Here is a 24,274-nt window from a genome sequence, read left to right as displayed (position 1 = left end):
TGTCATCCAGATTTTAACTCTTAGTGAGGCTTTCTTTCCTTCTTAGTGTTTAGCTTAAAAGTCAATAGAAATAGAAGTTCTAGTAATTTTTTCCTAGACCCTGTATTTATTATACTTCCCTTAGCAAACTATTGCTTTAAGAAACTTGACTCTATGCATTTTACATTTCTTTACTGGGCCAACTTTGTGACTGCTATAAAATGACAGTGTAAGTAGGAGTTTGGCGTTGGTAAGGTTGCATTATTCTGTGAGAAGGAAAAAAAGAGATCTGATTCTCATTCCATTGTCCTGGCAACAGAAATAAAAACTGCATGAAATATGTAACTTTAATGTATTTTTCATTGCTCACGTGCCCTTCTATGGGATTTCCTGACTGGTTTCTTTATTCCATAGGGTCCTCTGTTGTTAATTTGACATATGCAAAGCGTTTCTCTGTTGCTACCATTTTATTTCTTTTTTAAAGAATGAGTGATGGGAAATAGAGCTCCACCGGAGTTCCAGTCCCATTTGGTGTGAGACTGGGCAATGTGATTCAGCCCAGATCTGACTCTTTCTCATTGGGGTTAGTTTTTGCTTGTGAAAGAATGTTGCTTAAGTTAGCCCTATTCCTGCCTTCCCACCCATGGAATAAATCACCAGTGCAGAAGAGAGTGGCAGTCCAGTTGGTAAACTGCCACTAAATAGCTTCATCCTATTTTCCTGGCCCCTTCCCCACCTGCCCATCTTCATCTTATACAAATGGATATTAAGCAAATCTATGAGCATCCAAAGCAGACAGCACTTTTAAAATGAGCAGGGCCGGCTGAATCTCTACCCTCTCGCTGACAGAATTAAAACTGATGAGAAAGTGAAACATTACTTCAAATGTTTGCTTAAGGATGGGGAAGTTGGGCCCAACCCCTCCATATTGCCAAATGTTACATGGAGCATCGTAAAATCAAATTCTCACATCTTGTTGTCCTCCCATTAGATCACATTAAATTCTGGCAATGAGACCAGCCCGCCTTGGTGGTTTTCTGATTTGTGGTTTGCTCTTGGCTTTCCTCGTAGGCTTTAAAAATGATTTTATTTTGCGAACAAGTCAGTGATAGTCAGACTCTAGAGTAAACTTGCTTGAGCCAACATTTGCAGTAATAACATTTCACATTATCAAGAGTTTCCTGAAGGACTGCAAAGAATGAAAACAAAGAAGAGCTTTTCTGGTAGTGGTTGTTTTTCTTCAGATGCTGGTAACCTCCCGCGTAGAGAGGCTATGAATTCAGGCTTTGAAGAGCTCCTCACAAGCATCTACAGTTCTTTGCCTTTAAGGTGAAACTAGAGAACTGGAACAGATTTGGGTTTTCTTGTTTTCTGGTTTTCTGGATATGTAACTGATTCTCCCTTTTCCTTTTCTTGGGTGGCTTTTCTGATTATCTTCTTCCATCTTTCATGGCATAGGAGCTGGAGGGTGGTGGGCTTGGCAGAGGTTGCCCTGGGTCAAGGAAGGGAAAGTTCAGTTTAGGTAAGTCCAGCTAAGTATTCCAAATGAGGACTTTCTCAATGCTCCTCATAGTGTTTTTCTCCAAAAAGTATTTATGCTGCCTGTATAAAGAAAATGAAAAGTGATCTTTAGAATAAAGCATACAACTGGTTTTTGCAGTACTTTGATGCTGATGGGGATGATGAAAATGGTGACTATAATGATTCATTAATGAAAAATAATAAGTAAATGAGTTTATGATATTAAAAATGAAAGTCAGATAGGTGGTACACATTACCTTGAAGTGTTTTAAGATCAAAGTCTTTTTTTTATTTTTATTTTTTTAATTGTGGTAAACTATGCACAAGAGTCATCATTTTAACTTTTTTTTTGAGATGGAGTTTTGCTCTTGTCACCCAGGCTGGAGTGCAATGGCACGGTCTCGGCTCACTGCAATCTCGGCTCACTGCAGCCTCTGCCTCCTGGGTTCAAGTGATTCTCCCACCTCAGCCTCCCAAGTAGCTGGGATTACAAGTGTGCACCACCAAGTTCAGCTAAGTTTTTTGTTATTATTAGTAGAGACTGGGTTTCACCATGTTAGCCAGGCTAGTCTCGAACTCCAGACCTCAGGTGATCCACTCACCTCAGCCTCCAGGCGTGAGCCACCTCGGCCGGCCCATTTTAACCATTTTTAAGTGTACAGTTCAGTGGTGTTCAGCACACTCACATTGTTGTGCAACCATCACCACCACCCATCTCCAGAACTTTTTTTGTTCTTGCAAAACTGAAACTCCATACTCATTCAATAAGTCCTCATTTCCTCCTGCCCCCGGTCCCTAGTAACTACCATTTTACTTTTGGTGTGTATGAATTTGAGCACTCTAAATACCTCATGTAAGTGGAATCGTATGGCATTTGTCTTTTTGTGACTGGCTTATTTCACTTAACATAATGTCTTCAGGGTTCACCCATGTTGTACTATGTGTCAGAATTTTCTTGTTTTTAAAGGCTGAATAATATTGCATTGTATGTTTGTACTACATTTTATTTGTTCATCCATGAATAGACTTGGGTTTGCAGACTCACTTTTATCAGAGAGCATCAATAGGATTTGAATGGCAAGGACTGATGTTCTGAAGAGTAGAACTTGAATAATTATGCAAATTCCCTCAGTTCAAAAGTCTTATAAGTCAAGCCAGACTAATAAAATTATATTGATCAATTTGCCAACATGTATTTACTGAATATCATGTCCTTTTCTGTTTTTATTTTTATTTTTGTAGAGATGGGGTTTTGCTATGTTGCCTGGGCTGATTGTGAACTTCTGGGCTCAAGCCATCTGCCTGCCTTGGCCTCCCAAAGTCCTAGGATTACAGGTATGAGCCATTGCACCTGGCCACCTTTTTGTCTCTTTAATAATATAGTCTTTTTAAATTACAAGATATATCATTGCAAAAAACTAGACAATATAGAAAAGCATGAAGACAAATATAAAGGGAACTTGAAAAATTGTAGCCGTGTTAATACTGCGAATATTTTGGGGATATGTTGCACCAAAAATGGTGTTCATCTAAATATAAGCACTGTAGATATAGACGGTGACTTTTTAAAACTTATATAGAACTGGGAACATATTCACATGCTTGCAAACTGCTTTTGTTAATTAGTAATATATTTGGCACATATATAAATAAATTTTATAATGGTTGCTTTTAAACATTTTAAATTGTGGAAGCTTTTCTTCATATGAACTTTCAGAATATTAATTTATAAAAATTGGAACTTTTATAGTTAAAGTGGACAAGGGAAGTCTAGAGCTCACCAGCTCAGGACCAACAGTTAATTGCAATAGTTTTTGAGGCACCCCTTAGAGACCCCACAATTCTGTTATGGGTTGCATGTATTCTGTAAACAGATGTTGAAGTCCTACTTTCCCAGTTCCTTTGAAAGTGACCAAATGCTTATGGGGTATTTACAAAGTTAAGATGAGTGGACCCTAATTCAACATGATTCGTGTCCCTACAAAAAAGAGAAATCTGGACACAGACACAGGTACATGCATAGGAAGACTGCCATGTGAAGATAAAGGCAGATATCAGAGTGGTGCATCCACAAGCCAAGGAACCCCAGAGATTGCCAGCAAACACAAGAAGGAGGAGAGAAGCGTGAAAGAAATTCTCCCCCACAGCCCTCAGATGGAACCAACCCTGCTGACACCTTGATCTAAGAGTTCTAGCCAACAACTGTAAGACAATAGATTTCTGTTTTTCTAAGCCACCTAGATTTTGGTACTTTGTTATGGCAGCCCTAGAGAAATGAATATAGACTTCCAAAAACATGATTTGAAACCACTACTTTTTGTCAATATTGTAAAAGTCTGCAGGTATTCCCCTGTATGGAAGTATATAATGTACTTAATCTGTCCTTATTAATGTACATGAATAGTCAGAATGTTCCAGTATTTTAAAGTATGATGCTGTGAACACCCTTTTAGGTAAATTTTTACATCTGTCCTGTTGTTTTCTTAAAATAACTTGCCAGAGGAGGAATCGTTGGATTAGATAATAAGGATATTTGAAATTTTGATATTACTGCCAACATGCTCTCCAAAAAGCCTGTACTAAGTTATTCTCTTGGCTATCAGGTCTGAGACTACATATGTTTCTCTGTGTCCTTACTGGATACTGTCAGTGTTTTTTAAAATCTGAATTTAGTTTTAATTTTTACTAAAGGAATATATGAAGGTATTTTAAGTAAGTAAATTGGTTTTACACGACATAGAAACTGGCAGTCCTTGCTGCATCCTTCTTCACCTCTGTCATTCCTCAGTGGCAACCACTTTCAATTCTCAAAGCTATTTCTTCTGTTTTTTATACTTACATTTCTAAATATCATGCTTATATTACTACTTTTAAATTTTTTCAATTTTAAGCATTATTCATTGACTTACTATTATGGAAGATTAGAAAGTAGCTCTCTAATACATACCCTCCCCCGGATTCCCAGATGATTTATATCACAATTTTTGTTAAATCAGTATTCAATTTACATATTACATGTTATTATGGCTATATTTTTTTTTTATTTTAGATGGAGTCTCACTCTTGTCACCCATGCTGGAGTGCAGTGGCGTGATCTCAGCTATCTGTAACCTCTGCCTTCCGGGTTCAAGTGATTCTCCTGCCCCAGCCTCCTGAGTAGCTGGGATTACAGGTACCTGCCACCATGTGGGGGTAATTTTTATATTTTTAGTAGAGACGGGGTTTCACCATGCTGGCCAGTCTGGTCTCAAACTCCTGACTTTAAGTGATCCATCTGCCTCGGCCTCCCAAAGTGCTGGGATTACAGGCATGAGCCACTGTGCCTGGCCCAATGATTATAAATAGTATTTTCAGCTGAGTCATATAGAATACTATATTTATTTTTCTTAAGTCTCCCTGTGAAGGGTTAATCATTAATTCATTTTTTCTTTGCTTAGTTTTTGTAAATGTATTACTAATTTGTATGCAGACTCTCTGCCTGAAGTCTACATATTGTCACAATGAATTTTAACACTTTCCTATCAGTTTAGTTGTTTTTGAATTATCCTTCCAGTAATCATTCAACCTCCTGTACCTTACTTTCTAGATCTGCTGCACATTTATCACTCTGGATTTTCCTTCACAGTAATCCTGAGGATTTCCTTTGCCTCTCTTCTGTGTTGTATCTCCTGCTTCCTGGATCCCATATCTTTCTGTTTCTTGATTTACTACCTTGCTTTGTTGGAGTTTGTTCCCACTGAGGGAGTAACAGAACCTTCCTCTTGTTTTAAACTTCAATGGGAATAGTCTTTATGATTCATCAGAAGTATCATATAGGTTTCTGGTGGTAGCTTCTGTCAGTTTGCTGAATAAAAACTTTTCTTATCAAGAGTGATCATTAAGTTTTAGCAAGTACCTTTTCGTGTGTATTTAGATAATAATGTAATTTTTCTTTTTTAAGCTCTTGGTGTAGTGAATTACACTAAACGACAGACTAATGTTAACCTGTTCTAGCATTTCTGTGAAAAAGACTGCCAGTTCATGCTGTAATTCTCTTAATGCACTACCGAGTTAAAATGTCCAATATTTGGCTCTCTCTTTGTGTGTTATTGGTGTATCAGAATGCTTGTGAGTTTTGTACATTGATTTTGTATCCTGAGACTTTGCTGAAGTTGCTTTTCAGCTTAAGGAGGTTTTGGGCTGAGATGATGGGATTTTCTAAATATACAATCACATCATCTGCAAACAGAGACAATTTGACTTCCTCTCTTCCTATTTGAATACGCTTTATTTCTTTCTCTTGCCTGATTGCCCTGGCCAGAATGTCCAATACTATGTTGAATAGGAGTGGTGAGAGAGGGCATCCTTGTCTTGTGCTGATTTTCAAAGGAAATGCTTCCAGCTTTTGCCCGTTCAGTATGATATTGGCTGTGGGTTTGTCATAAATAGTTCTTACTATTTTGAGATACGTTCCATCAATACCGAGTTTATTAAGAGTTTTTAGCATGAATCGGTGTTGAATTTTATTGAAGGCCTTTTCTGCATCTGTTGAGATCATCATTTGGTTTTTGTCATTGGTTCTGTTTATGTGATAATTTATGTTCTAGAAAGAGAATAAAATACCTAGGGATAAAACTGACAAGGGATGTGTAGGACCTCTTCAAGGAGAGCTACAAACCACTTCTCAAGGAAATAAGAGAGGACACAAACAAATGGAAAAACATTTCATGCTCATGGATAGGAAGAATCAATATCATGAAAATTTCTATACTGCCCAAAGTAATTTATATATTCAGTGCCATCTCCATCAAGCTACCATTGACTTTCTTCTCTACTGGGGAAAATTCACCCCCGATATTTCACGTAGGTTCTCTTCTATTTTCCCTAAGTGTCGACGAGTCTGAGAAATAAAGGGACAGAGTACAAAAGAGAGAAATTTTAAAGCTGAGTGTCCAGGGGAGATATCACATGTTGGCAGGTTCCGTGAAGCCCCCTGAGCCATAAAACCAGCAAGTTTCTATTAGTGATTTTCAAAAGGAGAGGGACTGTAGGAATAGGGTGTGGGTCATAGAGATCACACTCTTCACAAGGTAATAAAATATCACAAGGCAAATGGAGGCAGGGTGATCTCACAGGACCACAGGACCGGGGCGAAATTAAAATTGCTAATGAAGTTTCGGGCATGCATTGTCATTGATAACATCTTATCAGGAGACAGCGTTTGAGAGCAGACAACCGGTCTGACCAAAATTTATTAGGCGGGAATTTCCTCGTCCTAATAAGCCTGGGAGTGCTATGGGAGACCAGGGCTTATTTCATCCCTTATCTATGACCGTAAAAGACAGCCGTCCCCAAAGCGGCCATTTTAGAGGACTCCCCTTAGGGATGCATTCTCTTTCTCAGGGATGTTCCTTGCTGAGAAAAAGAATTCAGAGATCTTTCTCCTATTTGCTTTTGAAAAAAGAGAAATGTGGCTCTGTTCTGCCCAGCTCACAGGCAGCCAGAGTTTAAGGTTATCTCCCTTGTTCCCTGAACATTGCTGTTATCCTGTTCTTTTTTCAAGGTGCCCAGATTTCATATTGTTCAAACAATTTGTGCAGTTAAGGTAATTATCACAGTGTCCTGAGGCAACATTCATCCTCAGCTTAGGAAGATGACGGGATTAAGAGATTAAAGACAGGCATAGGAAATCACAAAGGTATTGATTGGGGAAGTGCTAAGTGTCCATGAAATCTTCACAATTTATGTTCAGAGATTGCAGTAAAGAGAGGTGTAAGAAATTATAAAAGTATTAATTTGGGGAACTAATAAATGTCCATGAAATCTTCACAATTTATGTTCTTCTGCCATGGCTTCAGCTGGTCCCTCCATTTGGGGTCCCTGACTTCCTGCAACACTTCTCAGAATTAGAAAAAACTACTTTAAATTTCATATGGAACCAAAAAAGAGCCTGTATGGTCAAGACAATCCTAAGCAAAAAGAACAGAGCTGGAGGCATCATGCTACCTGACTTCCAACTATACTACAAGGCTACAGTAACAGAAACAGCTTGGTACTGGTCCCAAATCAGATATATAGACCAATGGAACAGAACAGAGTCCTCAGAAATAATGCCACACATCTATAACCATCTGATCTTTGACAAACCTGACACAAACGAGCAATGGGGAAAGGATTCCCTATTTAATAAATGGTGTTGGAAAAACTGACTAGCCATATGCAGAAAACTGAAACTGGACCCCTTCAATGTGTAAACATTATACGAAAATTAACTCAAGATGGATTAAAGACTTAAACGTAAGACCTAAAACCATAAAAACCCTAAAACCGTAAAAACCCTAGAAGAACACGTAGGCAATACCCTTCAGGACATAGGCATGGGCAAAAACTTCTTGACTGAAACACCAAAAGCAATGGCAATAAAAGCCAAAATTGACAAATGGGACCTAATTAAACTAAAGAGCTTCTGCACAGCAAAAGAAACTATCATCAGATTGAACAGGCATCCTACAGAATGGGAGAAAATTTTTGCAATCTGTCCATCTGACAAAGGTCTAATATCCAGAAGCTACAAGGAACTTAAACAAATTTACAAGAAAAAAAAACAAACAACCCCATCAAAAAGTGGGTGAAGGATATGAACAGACACTTCTCAAAAGAAGACATTTATGCAGCCAACAAACATATGAAAAAAAGCTCATCATCACTGGTCATTAGAGAAATGTAAATCGAAACCACAATGAGCTATCATCTCATGCCAGTTAGAATGGTGATCATTAAAAAGTCAGGAAACAACAGATGCTGGAGAGGATGTGGAGAAACAGGAATGCTTTTACACTGATGGTGGGAATGTAAATTAGTTCAACCCATTGTGGAAGACAGTGTGGCAATTCCTCAAGGATCTAGACTCAGAAATATCATTTGACCCAGTAATCCCATTACTGGGTATATACCCAAAGGATTATAAATCATTCTACTATAAAGACACATGTGCATGTATGTTTATTGCAGCACTATTCACAATAGCAAAAACTTGGAACCAACCTAAATGCCCATCATGTTAGACTGGATAAAGAAAATGTGGCACATATACACCATGGAATACTATGCAGCCATAAAAAAGGTTGAGTTAATGTCTTTTGCAGGAACATGCATGGAGCTGGAAATCATCATTCTCAGCAAACTAACACAGGAACAGGAAACCAAACACCACATGTTTTCCCTCATAAGCGGGAGATGGACAATGAGAATATATGGACACAGGGAGGGGAACATCACACACCAGGGCCTGTTGGGGGTTGCGAGGCTAGGGGAGGGATGGCATTAGGAGAAATACCTAACATAGATGATGGGTTGATGGGTGCAGCAAACCACCATGGCATGTGTACACCTAGTAACAAACCTGCACGTTCTGCACATGTATCCCAAAACTTAAAGTGTAATATAAAAAATTCCAATATTTTTGGGGAGATTTTTGCCTCCATTTGTCTTTGGATTTTTTGATTTTTTTGTGGGTTTCTTTCTTTCTATTTTTATCTGGTTATGGTTCAGTGTGATGTTAAATTTGTAGAATGAGCTGAAAGCATTCCATTTTTTTCTATGTTCTGTAACAGTGTAAATAATACAGGAATTATCTGTTCTTTGTAGGTTTAATACAATGTGCCTATAAGATTGTCTGGGCATTGTGCCCTTTCTAGAGTTTTGATTTCTTCTAAATTTCTTTTCTAGTTACTGGGTTTTTCAGGGTGTCAGCTCCTTTTTGAGTCAACTTTGCTTACTTTCTACTACATTATCTATTTCAACTAATTTTCAGATTTGTTTGGCGTAAACTTGTATTTGAGTTCTTATGATTAAACATTTTTCCCACATCATTTTTTCTATTTATTTATTTATGTATTTATTTATTTATTTTTATCTCTTATTTTAGGTTCAGGGGTACATGTGCAGGTTTGTTATGTTGGTAAATTGGGTGTCATAGGGGTTTGGCATACAGATTATTTTGTTACCTAGGTAAAAAGCATAGTACCAATAGGTAGTTTTTGGATCCTCACCTTCCTCCCTCCCTCCACCCTAAAGAAGGCCCCAGTGTCTGTTGTTCCCTTCTTTGTGTCCATGTGTACTCAACGTTTAGCTCCCAGTTATAAATGAGAATATGTGGTATTTGCTTTTCTGTTCATACATTAGTTTGCTTAGGATAATACCCTCCAGTTTCATCCATGTTGCTGCATATGAGATGATTTCATTCTTTTTTATGGCTGCATATATTCCACGGTGTGTATGTACCACATTTTCTTTATCCAGTTTATCACTGATGGGCATTTAGGTTGATCCCATGTCTTTGTTATTGTGAATAATGCTCTGATGAACATACATGTGCATGTATCTTTAAGGTAGAATAATTTATATTTCGTTTGGTATATACACAATAATGGGATTGCTTGGCAGAATGGTAACTCTGTTTTAAGTTCTTTGAGAAATTGCCAAACTGCTTTCCACAATGGCCGAACTAATTCACATTCCCATCAGCAGTGTTTAAGGCTTCCCTTTTCTCTGTAACCTTACCAACATCTGTTGTTTTTGACTTTTCAGTGATAGCCATTCTGACTGGTGGGAGATGGTATCTCATCGTGGTTTTGATTTGCTTTTCTGTAATAATTAGCAATGTTGAGCATTTTTTCATATGCTTGTTGGCTCCAACTGTGTCTTCTTTTGAAAAGTGTCTGTTTATGTCGTTTGCTCAATTTTTAATGGTGGTGTTTTTTTGCTTGTTAATTTGTTTAAGTTCCTTATAGATTCTGGATGTTAGACCTTTGTCAGATGCATAGTTTGCAAATATTTTCTTCAATTCTGCAGGTTGTCTGCTTATACTGTTGATAGTTTCTTTGGCTGTGCAACAGTTCTTTAGTTTCATTAGATACCATTTGTCAATTTTTGTTTTTGTTGCAATTGCTTTTGGCATTTCTGTCATGAAATCTCTGACATGTCCTATGTCCAAAATGGTATTTCCTAGGTTATCTTCTAGGATTTTTATAGTTTTGGGTTTTACATTCAAATCTTTAATCCATCTTGAGTTGATTTTTATATATGGTGTAAGGAATAGGTCCAGTTTCAATCTTCTGCACATGGCTAGCCAGTTATCCCAGTAGCATTTACTGAATAGGGTGTCCTTTCCCCATTGCTTGTTTTTGTCAGGTTTGTCAAAGATCAGATGGTTGTAAGTGTACCCCCATTATTTCTGGATTCTCTAACTTGTTCCATTTGTCTATGTGTCTGTTTTTGTACAAGTACCATGCTGTTTTAGTTACTATAGCCTTGTAGTGCAGTTTAAAGTTGGGTAGTGTGATGCCTCCAGCTGTGTTCTTTTTGTTTAGGATTGCTTTGGCTATTTGGGCTCTTTTTTGAATATTAGAACTCTTACATCCATATTTTATGTCTCCAGTTTTCTACTCACATATCTTTGTACTGTGTTACTACTGTGTTTTGGGATAATTTTTTTATTTCAATTTTCAAGCTGAGTTATTTGATATTTATGTTTTTCCATTCTTCTATTTAGTCTATATATTGAATTATTTAAATCAAGAGTTATATTTTAAACTTCTAATTATTTCTAAAATAATTTTACCTTTTTCAATACCATAACTGTTCTATTTTATGGATACAATATTCTCACATCTCTCTCCCTCTCTCTCTGTATGTGTGTTTGTGTACATTTATGTGTTTTCTGCTGTTTCCTTGATGTAGCAGATATTCATTAGTATCATTTTCTGCATCTTCCTTGGTGAGAGAAAGTTCATATTGCTGAGTCGTGCATCACTTCCATCTCGGCTATCATGCCAGTAAGTTTCTATGCTTATTGACCAAGCCCTAGGGTAGCCAGTGAAAAAGCCTAAATGAAATACACAAAACAGGTTTTCTTCTCACTAGGTAGGTTCTCCTCAATGGAGAAGCCAGCCCTGTGGTGAGAATTCAGTGGAACACAATGTTCTCCTACTCTGCCATACTGAGGAGTCCAGCAATAGGCCTTTTCTCCAGACTTTCTTGTAACTAATTCTCTAATCTTTTTTCTTTCCCATGCAAGACTGTCTGGCCAAACCATTAGCTCTTTCCCATGGACTGTAGATTCAAACCCTTCTTTCTGTCTTTTCAGGCAAAGCGTAGAGCCAGATGCACTATTTAAGTTTGCTCATTGGGTGCACTTGGTTTCTCAGGTTGTCTGCTTGGCCCTCTTCCAAGCGGTACTTTCCTTCTTCTCTCTCTTTCCCTTCCTTTCCTTACTCTTCTAAAGCTTTTTAATAAATGTTCACTCCTGCTTTGAAGCTTGCCTCAGTCTCTAATTCTGCCTTATGCCACTCAGTCGAATTCTGTCTTCTGAGGAAGCAAGAATTGAAATTGCTATAGACCCGAAGATAGGCCACTGGTAACTTGGTGTAACTCGGATCCCTTCCACCGCTAACATATTTGGTGCCATGACTTGGATACTTTCCTAGTGGAAAGCCGCTGCTGGACCTTCCACCTTGAGGGCAAGTCTGCTTCCTTGTTTTCACTTTGCATGCCACGTGACTTCTTAAACATACATTTCCTGTTATTCACGCACCGTGTTTCTCTGTGTTTGTGTGGCAGCAAAGGTGTGGGCTCCTGTGCGGATATTCCCTGAGGTGTATATTTGTTTCAACCAGCTCAAGTGACCTTTAATCCTTCCTCTGCTTTTTCTTTCAACTAAAATTGGATCTTAAGAAAAAAAAAGACAAAAAAAATGCATAAAATTTTGCTCATTGAACATATTGCTTTTTCTGATTGTTCTTTTATTGGGCAACTTACAATTGGGGCTTTAATATGCAGCAGTTCAGTTTTGGCTGGTGCCAGCTACAAACCAGGCTGACATTTTTTTCTTCTTCTTCAATTAATTAGTTGCAGGGAACTCCTCATAAGGCCATGTGTATTAGTTTGTGGAGAGGTTGCAATGTAGCAAGAGTATTTGGTAAATACGTATTTCCCAAGAGGGAAATAGCTTGCTCTGATAATTTCAGGATTTTCCTATCAACACTTGCTGGAGTGCATGTATAGTATCTGCATCTGTAACAATTTTAAAATCATTAGATATACTGGGTCATAAAGCCAGAGCTTCTTGAACTGCAGCCTAGACTGGCTGCAGAGCCTTCTCTTATTCTGGGACCTACTCAAAACTGGCAGCTTCAACACGTACTCAGTTTGGTAGATGATTGCATTAATGGCCCCACTTAATGGCTGCCATGTATCTATACACTTTGACTTGTAACTTTATAGTCCCTTTCTATCTGTTGTTGGGCTTAGCAATGAGACTTGCATTGGTCAATGGGATAACAGATAACTTGACTGAAGGAGAAGCTGAAAAAGGTGCTGTGTGTTTGTTTCTTTTTCCAAATCCTGTACAGTATTAGGTTGCTGGAAGATATGACACCATGTGTCAAAGAGCTGAGTTTTCCCAGCTGAGACTATCCCATAGTTGCCATACTCATACATATTGCCTTCTGAATGGAAAGAGACTACCAAATACTGCCTTTTTCATAGTTGTAGGGTGTTCAAGGCACAGTGTCTTATCTTTCAACTTTGGAGATTTCCCAGCATAACCTCAGAAAACTGGACTCCTGGAATGCTCTCTGAAATGTCTTCCAAATTTTCAATCTTGTTAGCTGACACTGCTGCACACCACTGGCTCACATCTCCTTTTTGGCTTCCAAACTCTATAGGAATACATCTCATTGTCAGATTCTAAATCATATATAAAACCTAAGCTGCAAAAGAGTCTTGCACATGTAATATTTAGCTTTCTAGAGCTTGACGTATGGGACCATAATATAGAATAGAAAGGGCCATGAATAGATACCAAATACCAACAGACAATATTTATCCATTCATAACCTGCAACTTGAGAAAACTCTGCTAGACTGAATCCACCTTTCCAGCCTTAACATTCACTTTTCTTTGTGTGTCCTTTTCCTTGGCCAAACAGAATCATTCTTCTCTGTATGCATATCGCACTAAGCAGTTTTCTTTTTTGAGCTCTGCCTATTTAAATCCTGTTGATCTGTCAGGTTTATCTAAAAAATTATTGGCTCTAGTTAGCTTTCATGGATACTGTATTAGTCTGTTCTCACAGTGCTATAAAGACATACCTGAGACTGGGTAATTTGTAAAGAAAAGAGGTTCAATCAGCTAAAGATTCTGCAGGGTGTGCAGGCTTCTGCTTCTAGAGAGGACTCGGAGCTTACAATTATGGCAGAAGGCAAAGGGGAAGCAGGTACATCTTCACATAGCTGGCAGGAGAGAGAACAAGGCAGAAAGTGCTACACACTTTCAAACAATCAGATCTGGGAACTCTATCACAAGACAGCACTAGGAGGATTGTGCTAAACCATTAGAAACCACTCCCATGATTTAGTCACCTCCCACCAAGCCCATCCTCCAACACTGGGGATTACAATTCAATATGAGATTTGGGTGGGAACACAGAACCAAACCATATCAGATACCTCCAGAAAGAGAGGCTTTTTCTCTCCTTTAAAATTCTTTCATGATTTGTACTTCTTTCACGATACTTCTCTTATTTCACCTGGCATTACTGTAATATTTGTACATCTCTAATCACCTTCTTCTATTGTAGAAAGACCTTGGGAATAGGGATAAATTTCTTAATTACCTTTATATCCCGTGTCATGCTAATAACATGTTTTGGGCAATGTGTATTCTCTATAAATATTAGTTGATACCAGTTGAAATATATTCACAGACAATGGTAGGTGTTGTGCTAAATATTGAGATGAATATGGATGGTACTCACTCTCAAGGAGCTTACAGACTGCTCAAAGTGTACAATATTTCAGCTCTGTAACTTCAAAGAGGACAAAGTTTATAATACTTTAAATGGGACCATAGTTAGTGGGTTGGGTTCTCTCACAACCTACTGGGACAAGATTTGGCAGAAGTGTAGGGAGAAGTAAGGAAACTTATTCTCGTAAAGCTCATTTTTAATTAATAAAGGTTTTTCTACAAGAAGTACTTCACCCATAAGAAAGAACTAATAAAATATTCACAAAGCTGCTTTATTTCCCAGCCAGTCCTAGCTTAAGCACAGTGAAAAAGAAGCTTTTTGGCTACATTACTTATCATAGAATATACCTTGTCTTCTTAGTTCCTGCAGAACATGCAGCTTCCTGGTTCATGTTATTCTCACGTTCCATGATATGGTAACTTGTGACATCCCTTCCTGACTTCTCTTTCACCTTCTAAAAGAAGAGGCTACTGATTAATTTTCACTCCAGGTGGGCTATCTTTAATTGAGTTAGCTGTTGACATTCATGGGATTTTTCCTTTGCCATGTTCTATTAATAGGAGAAAACGGGTGGAGAAGAACCTTATGTGCCATATTCTATTCAGATACTGGTTATGCTTTAGGAAATGGAAGAAGCCAAGAAGGAAAGGAAGAGGTGTAGTCTGTGGTCTCTGAACCCACCAGACTGTGGATATGTAAATTTCTCTACTCTGTAGGCCTGAGTGAGACTGATGTTTTGCAGGCCCACAGAGGATGATCTTCTCTATATGAAAACATAGATGTCAAGTGTTGTATTCAGCCGTGAGAGATGACTGCCCTCTGTTGTTTCAGAATTAAGAAAATGGAGACTCAAAATGCTCGGTGCCAATGGAAAAATCAACAAATATAGCTGTCACTGAGGAAAGCAGTGCAGCAAGATTTTGTTTTACCCTTTGCCAACCTCAACTCACCAATGCGCGGGCTACATATGTTTAGAATTAGCAAGTAATGTTTTATCCTTCATTTCCCCATTCCCATCCCCCACTCTTTCAGTTGCTTATCCAAAATGGAACTAAGCTTACAGGCTTCTTGGAGGTCACCCACCTCTCAATACAGGGGCAATTGAAACAGCTCCCTCCTAACTTAGCTCTTCCCTGACCACCTTGCTCTCTGACTCTCATTAGGTCTGATGTGATTTTATTTTCATAGTTCTCTGGAGGGCTAATGAGCTTTTAAGAAACACCTGCAGCAACTCCAGATTCTACACAGCGACTTAAGTTTTCAGGGAATGTTTTAAAGAGTGCTTTGTTGGGGGGCAAATTCCTTGCCCAGATAAATGGAATTGCAGCCATGAGAGCAACTTAATCCAACATCCACATTCACTCTTTTTTTTCACTGATATGCCCAAACTCTAATGCCTTCATTTCCCCTTCATTTGCAACAGCAAAGCCTCCTTTACCAGAAAAATAAATGTGCAGTTGGCAAGAGCTGAATAGAGGTCTGCTTAAATGATTTTTAATTTATGTTAAAATGCTAAGAGCAGTTTTCCAGGTCCCCATTGAACACCTCACAAAATGAAGTTTTTCAAAGCCTACCTTTAAAAAAGGAACTAAAAGACTTAAAAACATTCCCTTTAATTTTAGCTGCCCCAATTGTGTCTTTTATTCCTGCCCTACTAGGATCAAGCAGCTGGTTATGAGTTTACACTCACTTCGTCTTAGTGCTCTGGTCTGAAAGTTAGAGACCTGTCTTCTATTCCTGCCTCCAAACAAAAAGTTGTATAAGTTTGAGCTTATCATTTACTCTCTATACTTCCTTCTCTCGTAGAATGGACAGTAACTTGAATGTAAAGTATATAAAAAATCAAAACCACTTATAAGAAAATACTTAGATTTTCTGGATGCTTTTACATTTGTAACATGTATTATTTCTTTTGATTGGCATCTGCTTGGAAAGAAACCACAAAACAGTTGACAATTCAGTCTTGTCAACTCTTTTTTTTTCCATTTTTTATTTTAAATTCAGGGGGTACATGAGCAGGTTTGTTACCTGAGTATATTGCATGATGCTGAGGCATGGGTACAATTGATCCTGTCACCCAGGTACTGAGCATAGTACCCAGTACTTAGTCTTTCAACTCTTTCCCCCTTCCCCCTCCCCATTCTAGTAGTCCCCAGTTTTTATTGTTGCCATCTTTATGTCCATCAGTACCCAATGTTTAGCTCTCACTTGTAAGTGAGAACGTGCAGTGTGTGACTTTCTGTTCCTGTGTTAATTCACTTAGGGTAATGGACTCCAGCTGCATCCATGTTGCTGCAAAGGACATGATTTTGTTCTTTTTTATGGCTGTGTAGTATTCTATGGTGTATACATACTAGATTTTAAAAATCCAATCCACTGCTGATGGCCACCTAGATTGATTCCATGTCTTTGCTATTGTGAATAGTGCTGTGATGAACATGCAAGTGTATGTACTTTTTGGTAGAAAGATTTGTTTTCTTTTGGGTATATATCCAGTAATGGAATTGCTGTGTCAAATGGTAGTCCTGCTTTAAATTTTTTTGAAAAATCTCCAGATTACTTTCCAAAGTGGCTGAACTAATTTATATTCCTACCAATGCCGTTAAAAATGGCATTCTGCTCTCAGTTATGAGTCTAGGAAAATGTCTGCAGCTTTTCCTGGTATCTTTCCCTTACAGTGTCTCCTAGACTCTCCCCAAGTTAGCTCCAGAGCCTGGGGGAAACAAAGTATTCTCACTTGGCCTGGGTTGCTCAGATCCCCAGTGGAAAGGTGAGTCATGGAGGAAGGCTCTCTGCCTCTCTTACATACTGGGGATTCACTTTTTTATCAGCCTGATACTGTCATGGAGGCTCTTTGCCAGTGTTCTCGTCTCCGGGATCTGGGGTGTCCTTCATAATTCTGGTGGATTCTTGTTTTTCTTCTTGAATTAAAGCTCACAAAGTTGATCTTTATGTACTATCCTGCTATTTTCAAGTAGCCTAGATGTGCTAAAAGCCTCTAATCTACCATCTTGAAAAAAAACAAAACAAACTCTCAACTCTCAAGACTCTTGATTATTGATTATTATGGCCTAATTTTTAAACCAGGTTAACTTTTGTCTGCCACTTAGTATGAATCAAGGTTAAAATTTCAACAATTGTTTACTGCACAAAGATATAGTCATGGAGATACACACCAGGATAAGCATTTAAAGAATAAGAATTATTTCAATTGTTCGAACTAGGTCATAAAAGTACTATGAAATAGTTAATTATCAAATGCATTTTTTAGTTAGGTTTCAACATTTTTCTAGTACTGTGCTAAAGTTCTGAAGAAGATACAAAAGTCACATAAGGCCTTGTCATTATGTAACTTGCAGTTTACTTTTGGGTACAAAATTGTTATGTGTGCATACGTGTGTGCATGTGTATATATAACACAAATGGCCCATGTTAAATGAGGTATGCTAATTTCAAATGTAAGCACCTCAGAGAAGGAAGACAGCATTGGAAGTTTAAATGATCATGAAAATTTTAGACTTTGGACGGATGACAGAGGAGAGAAAAGGAATTCTAGAATGTGAAAACAGGAAGGAGCTCTATGGCCTGATTGTCAACTCACTAGGAGGCATGCTCACCTAGATGGCTCAGATTCAAAAATCAAGCCAAATTGAACTTACCATCTTTTTTCTGAAACTCTCTTCTTCTCTGTCCCATAATTCCCAGCAGGACCCTAGTATTTACCTAATTTGTTAGCCTGCCCCGCTAGGAGTCATCCTAAACTCTCCCATTCCTACTTCTTCTATTCTGTCATTCTTTCTATGTTCTGGGGCTGCCTTTTGAGAGCTCCCAGGATGCTCATTACCTCGAGGACTGGAATAAGCTCAAGATTGTTACTGACCCCACCTCCTACTACTGATTTAAATTCTTCTCTCTCATTATCTCTCTTTGAGAGGCTTTGCTCTTGAATTTCTCATCTTGGGCTAATGTTTTCAAATTAGTTAATTGATTTAGATTGACTACCCAACTCTAATCAGGCACTTCCTTGAGTTAAAACTTCTGGTTTAATTTCCTAGTTTCTTCACAAGACAGTCCATCTCAGTCCAGCCAGAATAGCTAGGATCAGAATGTGGTTAGTCTTGGTTTCTTAATCCCCTCTTGTTTATTCCTACTCTGTCTGCCTTAGTTTAGTGGCTCATAATCTTTTGCCTGGTGTGGTAGATTGAGCTAATATGTTCAACAAGTGTTCATTCTCTCTTTCCTCACCCTATGGGTAGAGTATCCTACTTCGTCCTATAGACACTGAGCTTGGCCATGAGACTCTGGCTGATGGCAGGTGAATAGAAGAGATGCTGTGCTAGCTCTGAGTAGAGGCGTTAGGAGATATTGCATGTTTCTGCCCACCCCACTACCTCCCTGCACTCCTGCCATCCACCAGTAGAAGAACAGAAAAGACGTTGCTCCTTCATCATAAATTTTGTAATGGAAAACCCATGGAGCACACATGAGTCTGTCTATGCAGTCTAGAGCCAAGCCAAGCCTGGCCCAACCCAGCCAAGCTAAAACTGACCATGACTGACCCACAGACCTGTAAGTAAGAAACAAATGTTTGCTGTTATAAGCCACTAAGATTTTGAATTGTTTAATAAAACCTGACATATATTCCTGAATTTTTGCAAAACCTCCTACCTCATCTTCCCAGTCTTACCTTCCTCCCATCTACCCTTCACATTAGATTAAACAAAAATTCTTCAATAGCTCCAATAGCTCCAATGTCCCACAGGATAAAAATCCAAGACCCTTACTTGCCCAGCCTCACCTCTATTTCTGTCTTGCATTTTCAGCTCTAGTTATACCTACCTACCTAATGTTCCTATAATTGACAATGCTTTCTCTCAGTGTCCTCTTTTGCAAATGAAGTCAACTGTTTGAAATACCTTTGCCCAGACCCCCTCCCTCTCCCACTTGATGGATGGGCTGATGAAGGGCTGTTGAAGCCCTTTCCCCTGCAAAACTTACAAGATTTAAGTGTTGCCACTTCTGGAGGGCCTTCCCTCACTCCTCTAAACTCTCAAAACTATTTGCCTAACTCCAAGAGAGCAGACTTTGTTTTGAAATAGATTATTTTTATACCTCCTTTTCAGCTTGATTGTGAATAATTTGCTGATAGGAAGTTTGCCTTTTCATCTTTTTATTTTCAGGACTTAACATTTGTTTCATTCATATTTTAGATACTCAATAAATGATGCTATGGATGTTTAGCTGATTTTGAAATTTAGTCTGCTTGATGTTCCTCTACCTGGTTGAACCACTTTCACTTAAGATACACATACCACGAATTTGGATTACCTTCTCTCTCACCAAGGTGTTACTTCTGGAACTATACTTGAAACATTAAGTAGAAACAACCATGTAACCAATGCCCTCTTCAACAAATAAAGCATTCCCAGCATCCTTTTTCTCTTACCAGTCACTACAAACACTTCCCAGAGAATAAGTCTTTTTCTGACTTCTGTCACCATAGATCGTTTTGCCTATTTTAGAACAGTATGTAAATGGAAATAGAGGGTATGCCCACTTTTATGCCTGGCTTTTTTCTTGCTCAACATTGTAATTTGTGAGATTTATTCAAATTATTGTGTATAGCAGTAGATCATTTTTATTGCTGTATAGTACTCCCTAGTATAAATAGATCACATTTTTTTCCATTACACTGTTAATAGTTATTTAGGTTGTTGCCAGTTTTGGGCTCTTATGAATAAAGGTGTCACAAACACATTTTTGTACATGTCTTTTGGTGCACATATGTGAATTTCTGCTGAGTAAAAACCTAGGAGTTGAATTTCTAGTTCATAGGGCATTTTATGGCTTCACTTGTGGTAGCTACTTCTAGACTCTTCTCCAAAGTGACTGTACCAAGAGTTCCTCTTCTTTTATATACTCACCAGCTCCTTGTCTTGTCAGTCTTTTTACTTGTAATCATTCGGGTGGACATGTTGTATCATTAATTTGCATTTCCCTGATGACTAATGACATTGAGCACTTAAAAATAGTTTTTTAAGGAAAAAAAAGTTTTTTTCCTTTTTTTTTTTTTTTAACCATTTGGATATCTTCTTTTGTGAAATCTCATTTTTCTTTTCGGTTATCTTTTTCTTATTTGTTTATATGAATTCTCTGAAACCAATTCGTTGTTATTTTGGTATACCATTTTTTTGCTTCTACCTTACCAAGACAGATTGGCCTGTAATTTTCCTTATTTATTATATCCATGTCAGCTTTTAGTGAAGGATATCCAGGTCTCATAAAATGAGTTGGAAAATGTTCTTTTTATATTCTTTGGAAAGTTTAATGTAAGGGTGGTGTTATTTCTAATTTCTTCTCTAGGAGTCAGTGAACATAGCACATGAGCAGATGAGCCCTGGAATCAGAGTGCTGGGACTGAATCCTGACTTGGCTACTTTCTTATCATGTCAACCTTGGGAAAGATACACAACCTATTTCTGCCTCAGCTTTCCCATCTATAAAATGGGGATAGGCCGGGCGCGGTGGCTCACGCTTGTAATCCCAGCACTTTGGGAGGCCGAGGTGGGCGGATCACGAGGTCAGGAGATCGAGACCACGGTGAAACCCCGTCTCTACTAAAAATACAAAAAAAAAAAAAATTAGCCGGGCGTGGTGGCGGGTGCCTGTAGTCCCAGCTACTCAGAGAGGCTGAGGCAGAAGAATGGCGTGAACCCGGGAGGCGGAGCTTGCAGTGAGCCGAGATTGCGCCACTGCACTCCAGCCTGGGCGACAGAGCCAGACTCCGTCTCAAAAAATAAAATAAAATAAAATGGGGATAATAAAAATACTTACTTTATAAAATCTTTGTCAGGATCTTTGAGTCACATGTAGAATTCTCACTACCATTTCTGGCACACAATAGGAGTTCGAAAATTATTATTTATCCATTTATTCAATGTTTTTGCAAACAGTGCAGTCTTATTGAAGCTGAAGCTGTGTCTTTCTTATGGTGTTGGTTCAACAATAAGCATTCCATCGGTTGAGGAAGTAAGTGGAACCTTTCAAAGCAATGCCAAAATCAAATTCTTCTTTACACTTAGCCTTTCCTCAGGGATATTTTTTTCCTTTCCTTTTTCTCTATTTTGTGAAATGTCAGGGAAGAGACATAAGAAGCTTTCTGTGGAAATAGTACCCAAAGAAAGACATGGATCTTAGTCATAGTACTTTTTTGGGGTTTTGGCAATGTCCTAGGTGGGTGTGGGTCTACATGGCAAATATTCAGTGGTTAGAGGGGAGTTTGGACTTTTGATTTTTACTGCCTGGTAACTAACCTCAGAGATCTTTGGTTTTTCTTTTTAACAAAAAGAAGCCCAGCCTTCCCAGGGTGCGGTTTGAATTCCTGATTTGGTGGTTGTTCGGGGCTCTGAAAATTCTATGCAGCTTTAAAGCAATGATAGTTATTGCTATGCAAATCTTTTATTTTTCCTTTTAGCCTTTGTGTCATTAAAATGCCACTCAAGTGGAATGTTTGTTTTCAGTTGGCTTATATCTCAGATTTAAGATACATGGATCTCTGATGAACTCTGAAACAATTAATACTACATCTTCATCAGAAAAACCACAGAAATTAGGGTTAAACAGGTCTTCTTGTGGTTTTTTCTAATTTTTTTCCAGCTTTATGGTTTCTCTGTCTGTTCTCCCTATGTCTTCTTTCAGTCTGCTTTTTTGAGTTTGAAATGAATTATCCATTCCAGACCTCCCCTATCTATCCCCACCCCAACATATGCACATTCCTCCTCTTGCACAGTTCCTGACCTATAGTCCTTCACATAAGCGAGGAAAAAATAGAAAGATAACAACACTTCCGTGGATTCGCATAGCTCACATGTGTCTGGTCTCCTGACGAGAAATCGCTCCACTCAATAAATCCCATGATCCAGCCACAGAAATCTTTGCCATTTCAAAGAATATTTTTCATGATTCTGTGCTTTTGCTTAACCTCAGTTGTTCAAAATTCTACTCATCTTTCATAGGACTTTCATCAAATGTCACCTTATTTGTGATGTCATTCTGATGTCAGAATGGGATTTTTCCTTTGGGTTCCTTTTGCATTTTTTTATGCCCCTATTGTAATAGTCCTTCAAATCCCAGTTTGAAATCCTGGGTGTGCAAGCAATGTGATTTTATTTTTCTGTCACTGATTTGTATCTTTTGTGTTTAAATCATAGATATTTCCTTCCTCCACTTCCAGGGATTTCATCTAAGTATGGATGTAGTAGACATAGAATCGATGGCCCCAATTCTTCACCTTTCTCTTTACTGAATACCTTTGGACAAGGCTATCCTGAGCTCTTCACTCCAGATTCGGCCACGGGACTTAGTGGAATATTAGCAGCCATATACATCAGTGGGATATTAGCAGGAGTAATGTGATTAGAGGTTTGAAACATATGCAGATTTGGATGTGCTGACCTTTGTACCTTCACTGGCACCATAAGAAAAACAAGCCTCAACTAGTCCACCAGTCCTAGAAAAAGAGTGAGAGACGTGTCCAGCAGAATTTACCCCCCATCACATCAGCCTAGATCAGCTAACTCCCAGCAAACCTGCAGACACATTTGCTAAATAGTTCTTATTTTAAGACACTGAGTTTGGGATAGTTTGTTATGCAGTATTTTTCCAGCAAGAGCTAACATCTATTGTGTAGATTTGGGGCAAGGTATAGTATTTTAATAAGACTTTTATATTGTTTGATACATCTTTGTTCTCATCTTCTTTTTGGTCATCAATCCATTGAAATGGCTGTTATGTTTTTCTCATATTGACCAATAGGTCTTTAGTGCTCACTTCTCTCTTTCAGCAACTTCTGTTATTTTCCCATGCCTCACTGGAACATGGAACACTCAGGCTGTCCGGGACAGGTCTGTTATAGCTTAGTTACCCTGCCCTATGTTAAGGTAGCTCTGAAGAACCTGTCAACTCCCTGGGATTCACAGGAGAACTGAGACATAGTTTACGCGATATTTTAGCTGATTACATATCTGAGGTTTCCATTGTTTTCTCTCCCTTTCCTAAGACTCAGCCCAGGGCAGGTCTGGGTAGAGGGTAATAAATAGGGCCCCTAATCAGAGAAACCACCTAAGTGTAGATTTTTGTCACTTCTTCAACTCTTTTCTGTCCCAAACCTCAAACTCTTTATCTTTTTTGGGGCAGGAAAACTAATTCTAACTGATTATGTATTATTTTGAATCTATTGTTTATGATGTAAAATTTGGGCTTCAAGTCCTTCAGAGCTTTGACTTAGAAGTCTAGAATTTGGCCCTTTTTTGATACAATTAATATGGTAAAGTCTTGTTGCCAGAATGGGGGTAGGTTATGGGGTAAAAGAGAATTCTTGAACAAAAACAAAGCATATGTTAATATTGAAAAATAATTCTGTCGCACATTCTATTGCCAACAAGAAGTAGAATCACTAATGACCTATGCCTTCAATTCAGCCCTCTGTGCTGAATTTGTGACTTATGTATCCAAATGCTTACTTGAGACCTCCTCTTGGATGTCCTGCAGAGATCTCAAAGTCAGTATGTCTAAAATGGAACACATCCTTTTGCCTTGATTTAACCATTCTTCAGGATTCCCTATCTCAATAGCTGGCATTATCATCCACCCAATTGTCTGGAAAGACCTCTGGGAAACCTCCCTGACTTGTACCTTTTCTTTATACCTTATATCCCATCATCAATGTACATCCTACATTTCTTTCTCTCTATTCCCTCTGTCCAGGCTAATGGAATCCACCATCATCTCCTACTTGGGGTACTGTGACAGTCTCTTAAACAGTCTCTCCAATTCCAGTCTTTCTTCCCTGTAATCAATTCTCCATGCTGTAGCCATCTTCTAACAATAAAACCAGGTCATGTCAGGCCTGTACTAAAAGTCTATCTATAACTTTCCATTGCATTTAAGATAGAATTTGAAACTCTTGATATGGCATATAAGGCCCTG

General features: G+C 38.4%; 1 protein-coding gene and 1 long non-coding RNA gene across 4 annotated transcripts in view; one reads left to right on the top strand and one right to left on the bottom strand.

Moving 5' to 3' along the window:
- The window catches only part of ANAPC10 (anaphase promoting complex subunit 10), a 389,020-nt gene that overhangs the window by 224,131 nt on the left and 140,615 nt on the right, over positions 1 to 24,274 (top strand). Inside the window, exons 5-7 of one of the 2 annotated variants that reach the window (XM_058436781.1) lie at positions 2,743 to 2,835; positions 3,490 to 3,704; positions 4,550 to 4,672. In XM_058436781.1, coding sequence (XP_058292764.1) covers positions 2,743 to 2,835; positions 3,490 to 3,681 — 285 coding nt within the window. In that variant the 3' untranslated portion in view covers positions 3,682 to 3,704; positions 4,550 to 4,672. The remainder of the gene's footprint in view (positions 1 to 2,742; positions 2,836 to 3,489; positions 3,705 to 4,549; positions 4,673 to 24,274) is intronic. The other variant, XM_058436782.1, reaches the window with a different exon arrangement.
- LOC116480142 (uncharacterized) lies at positions 1,048 to 22,296 on the bottom strand. 2 transcript variants are annotated; one of them, XR_009212912.1, is made up of 3 exons: positions 22,155 to 22,296; positions 21,122 to 21,446; positions 1,048 to 1,581 (listed from the first exon to the last, which is right to left on the bottom strand). It is a non-coding gene; the product is annotated as an uncharacterized LOC116480142 (long non-coding RNA). The 2 variants fall into 2 exon arrangements; XR_009212913.1 differs by having other exon boundaries at positions 21,122 to 21,327.

The sequence above is a fragment of the Hylobates moloch genome, unplaced genomic scaffold, assembly GCF_009828535.3.
Source record: "Hylobates moloch isolate HMO894 unplaced genomic scaffold, HMol_V3 SCAFFOLD_3, whole genome shotgun sequence".
Classification (NCBI taxonomy): domain Eukaryota; kingdom Metazoa; phylum Chordata; class Mammalia; order Primates; family Hylobatidae; genus Hylobates; species Hylobates moloch.
The sequence above is the reverse complement of the archived record's forward strand: the minus strand, read 5'-3'. Positions and strand labels throughout refer to the sequence as shown.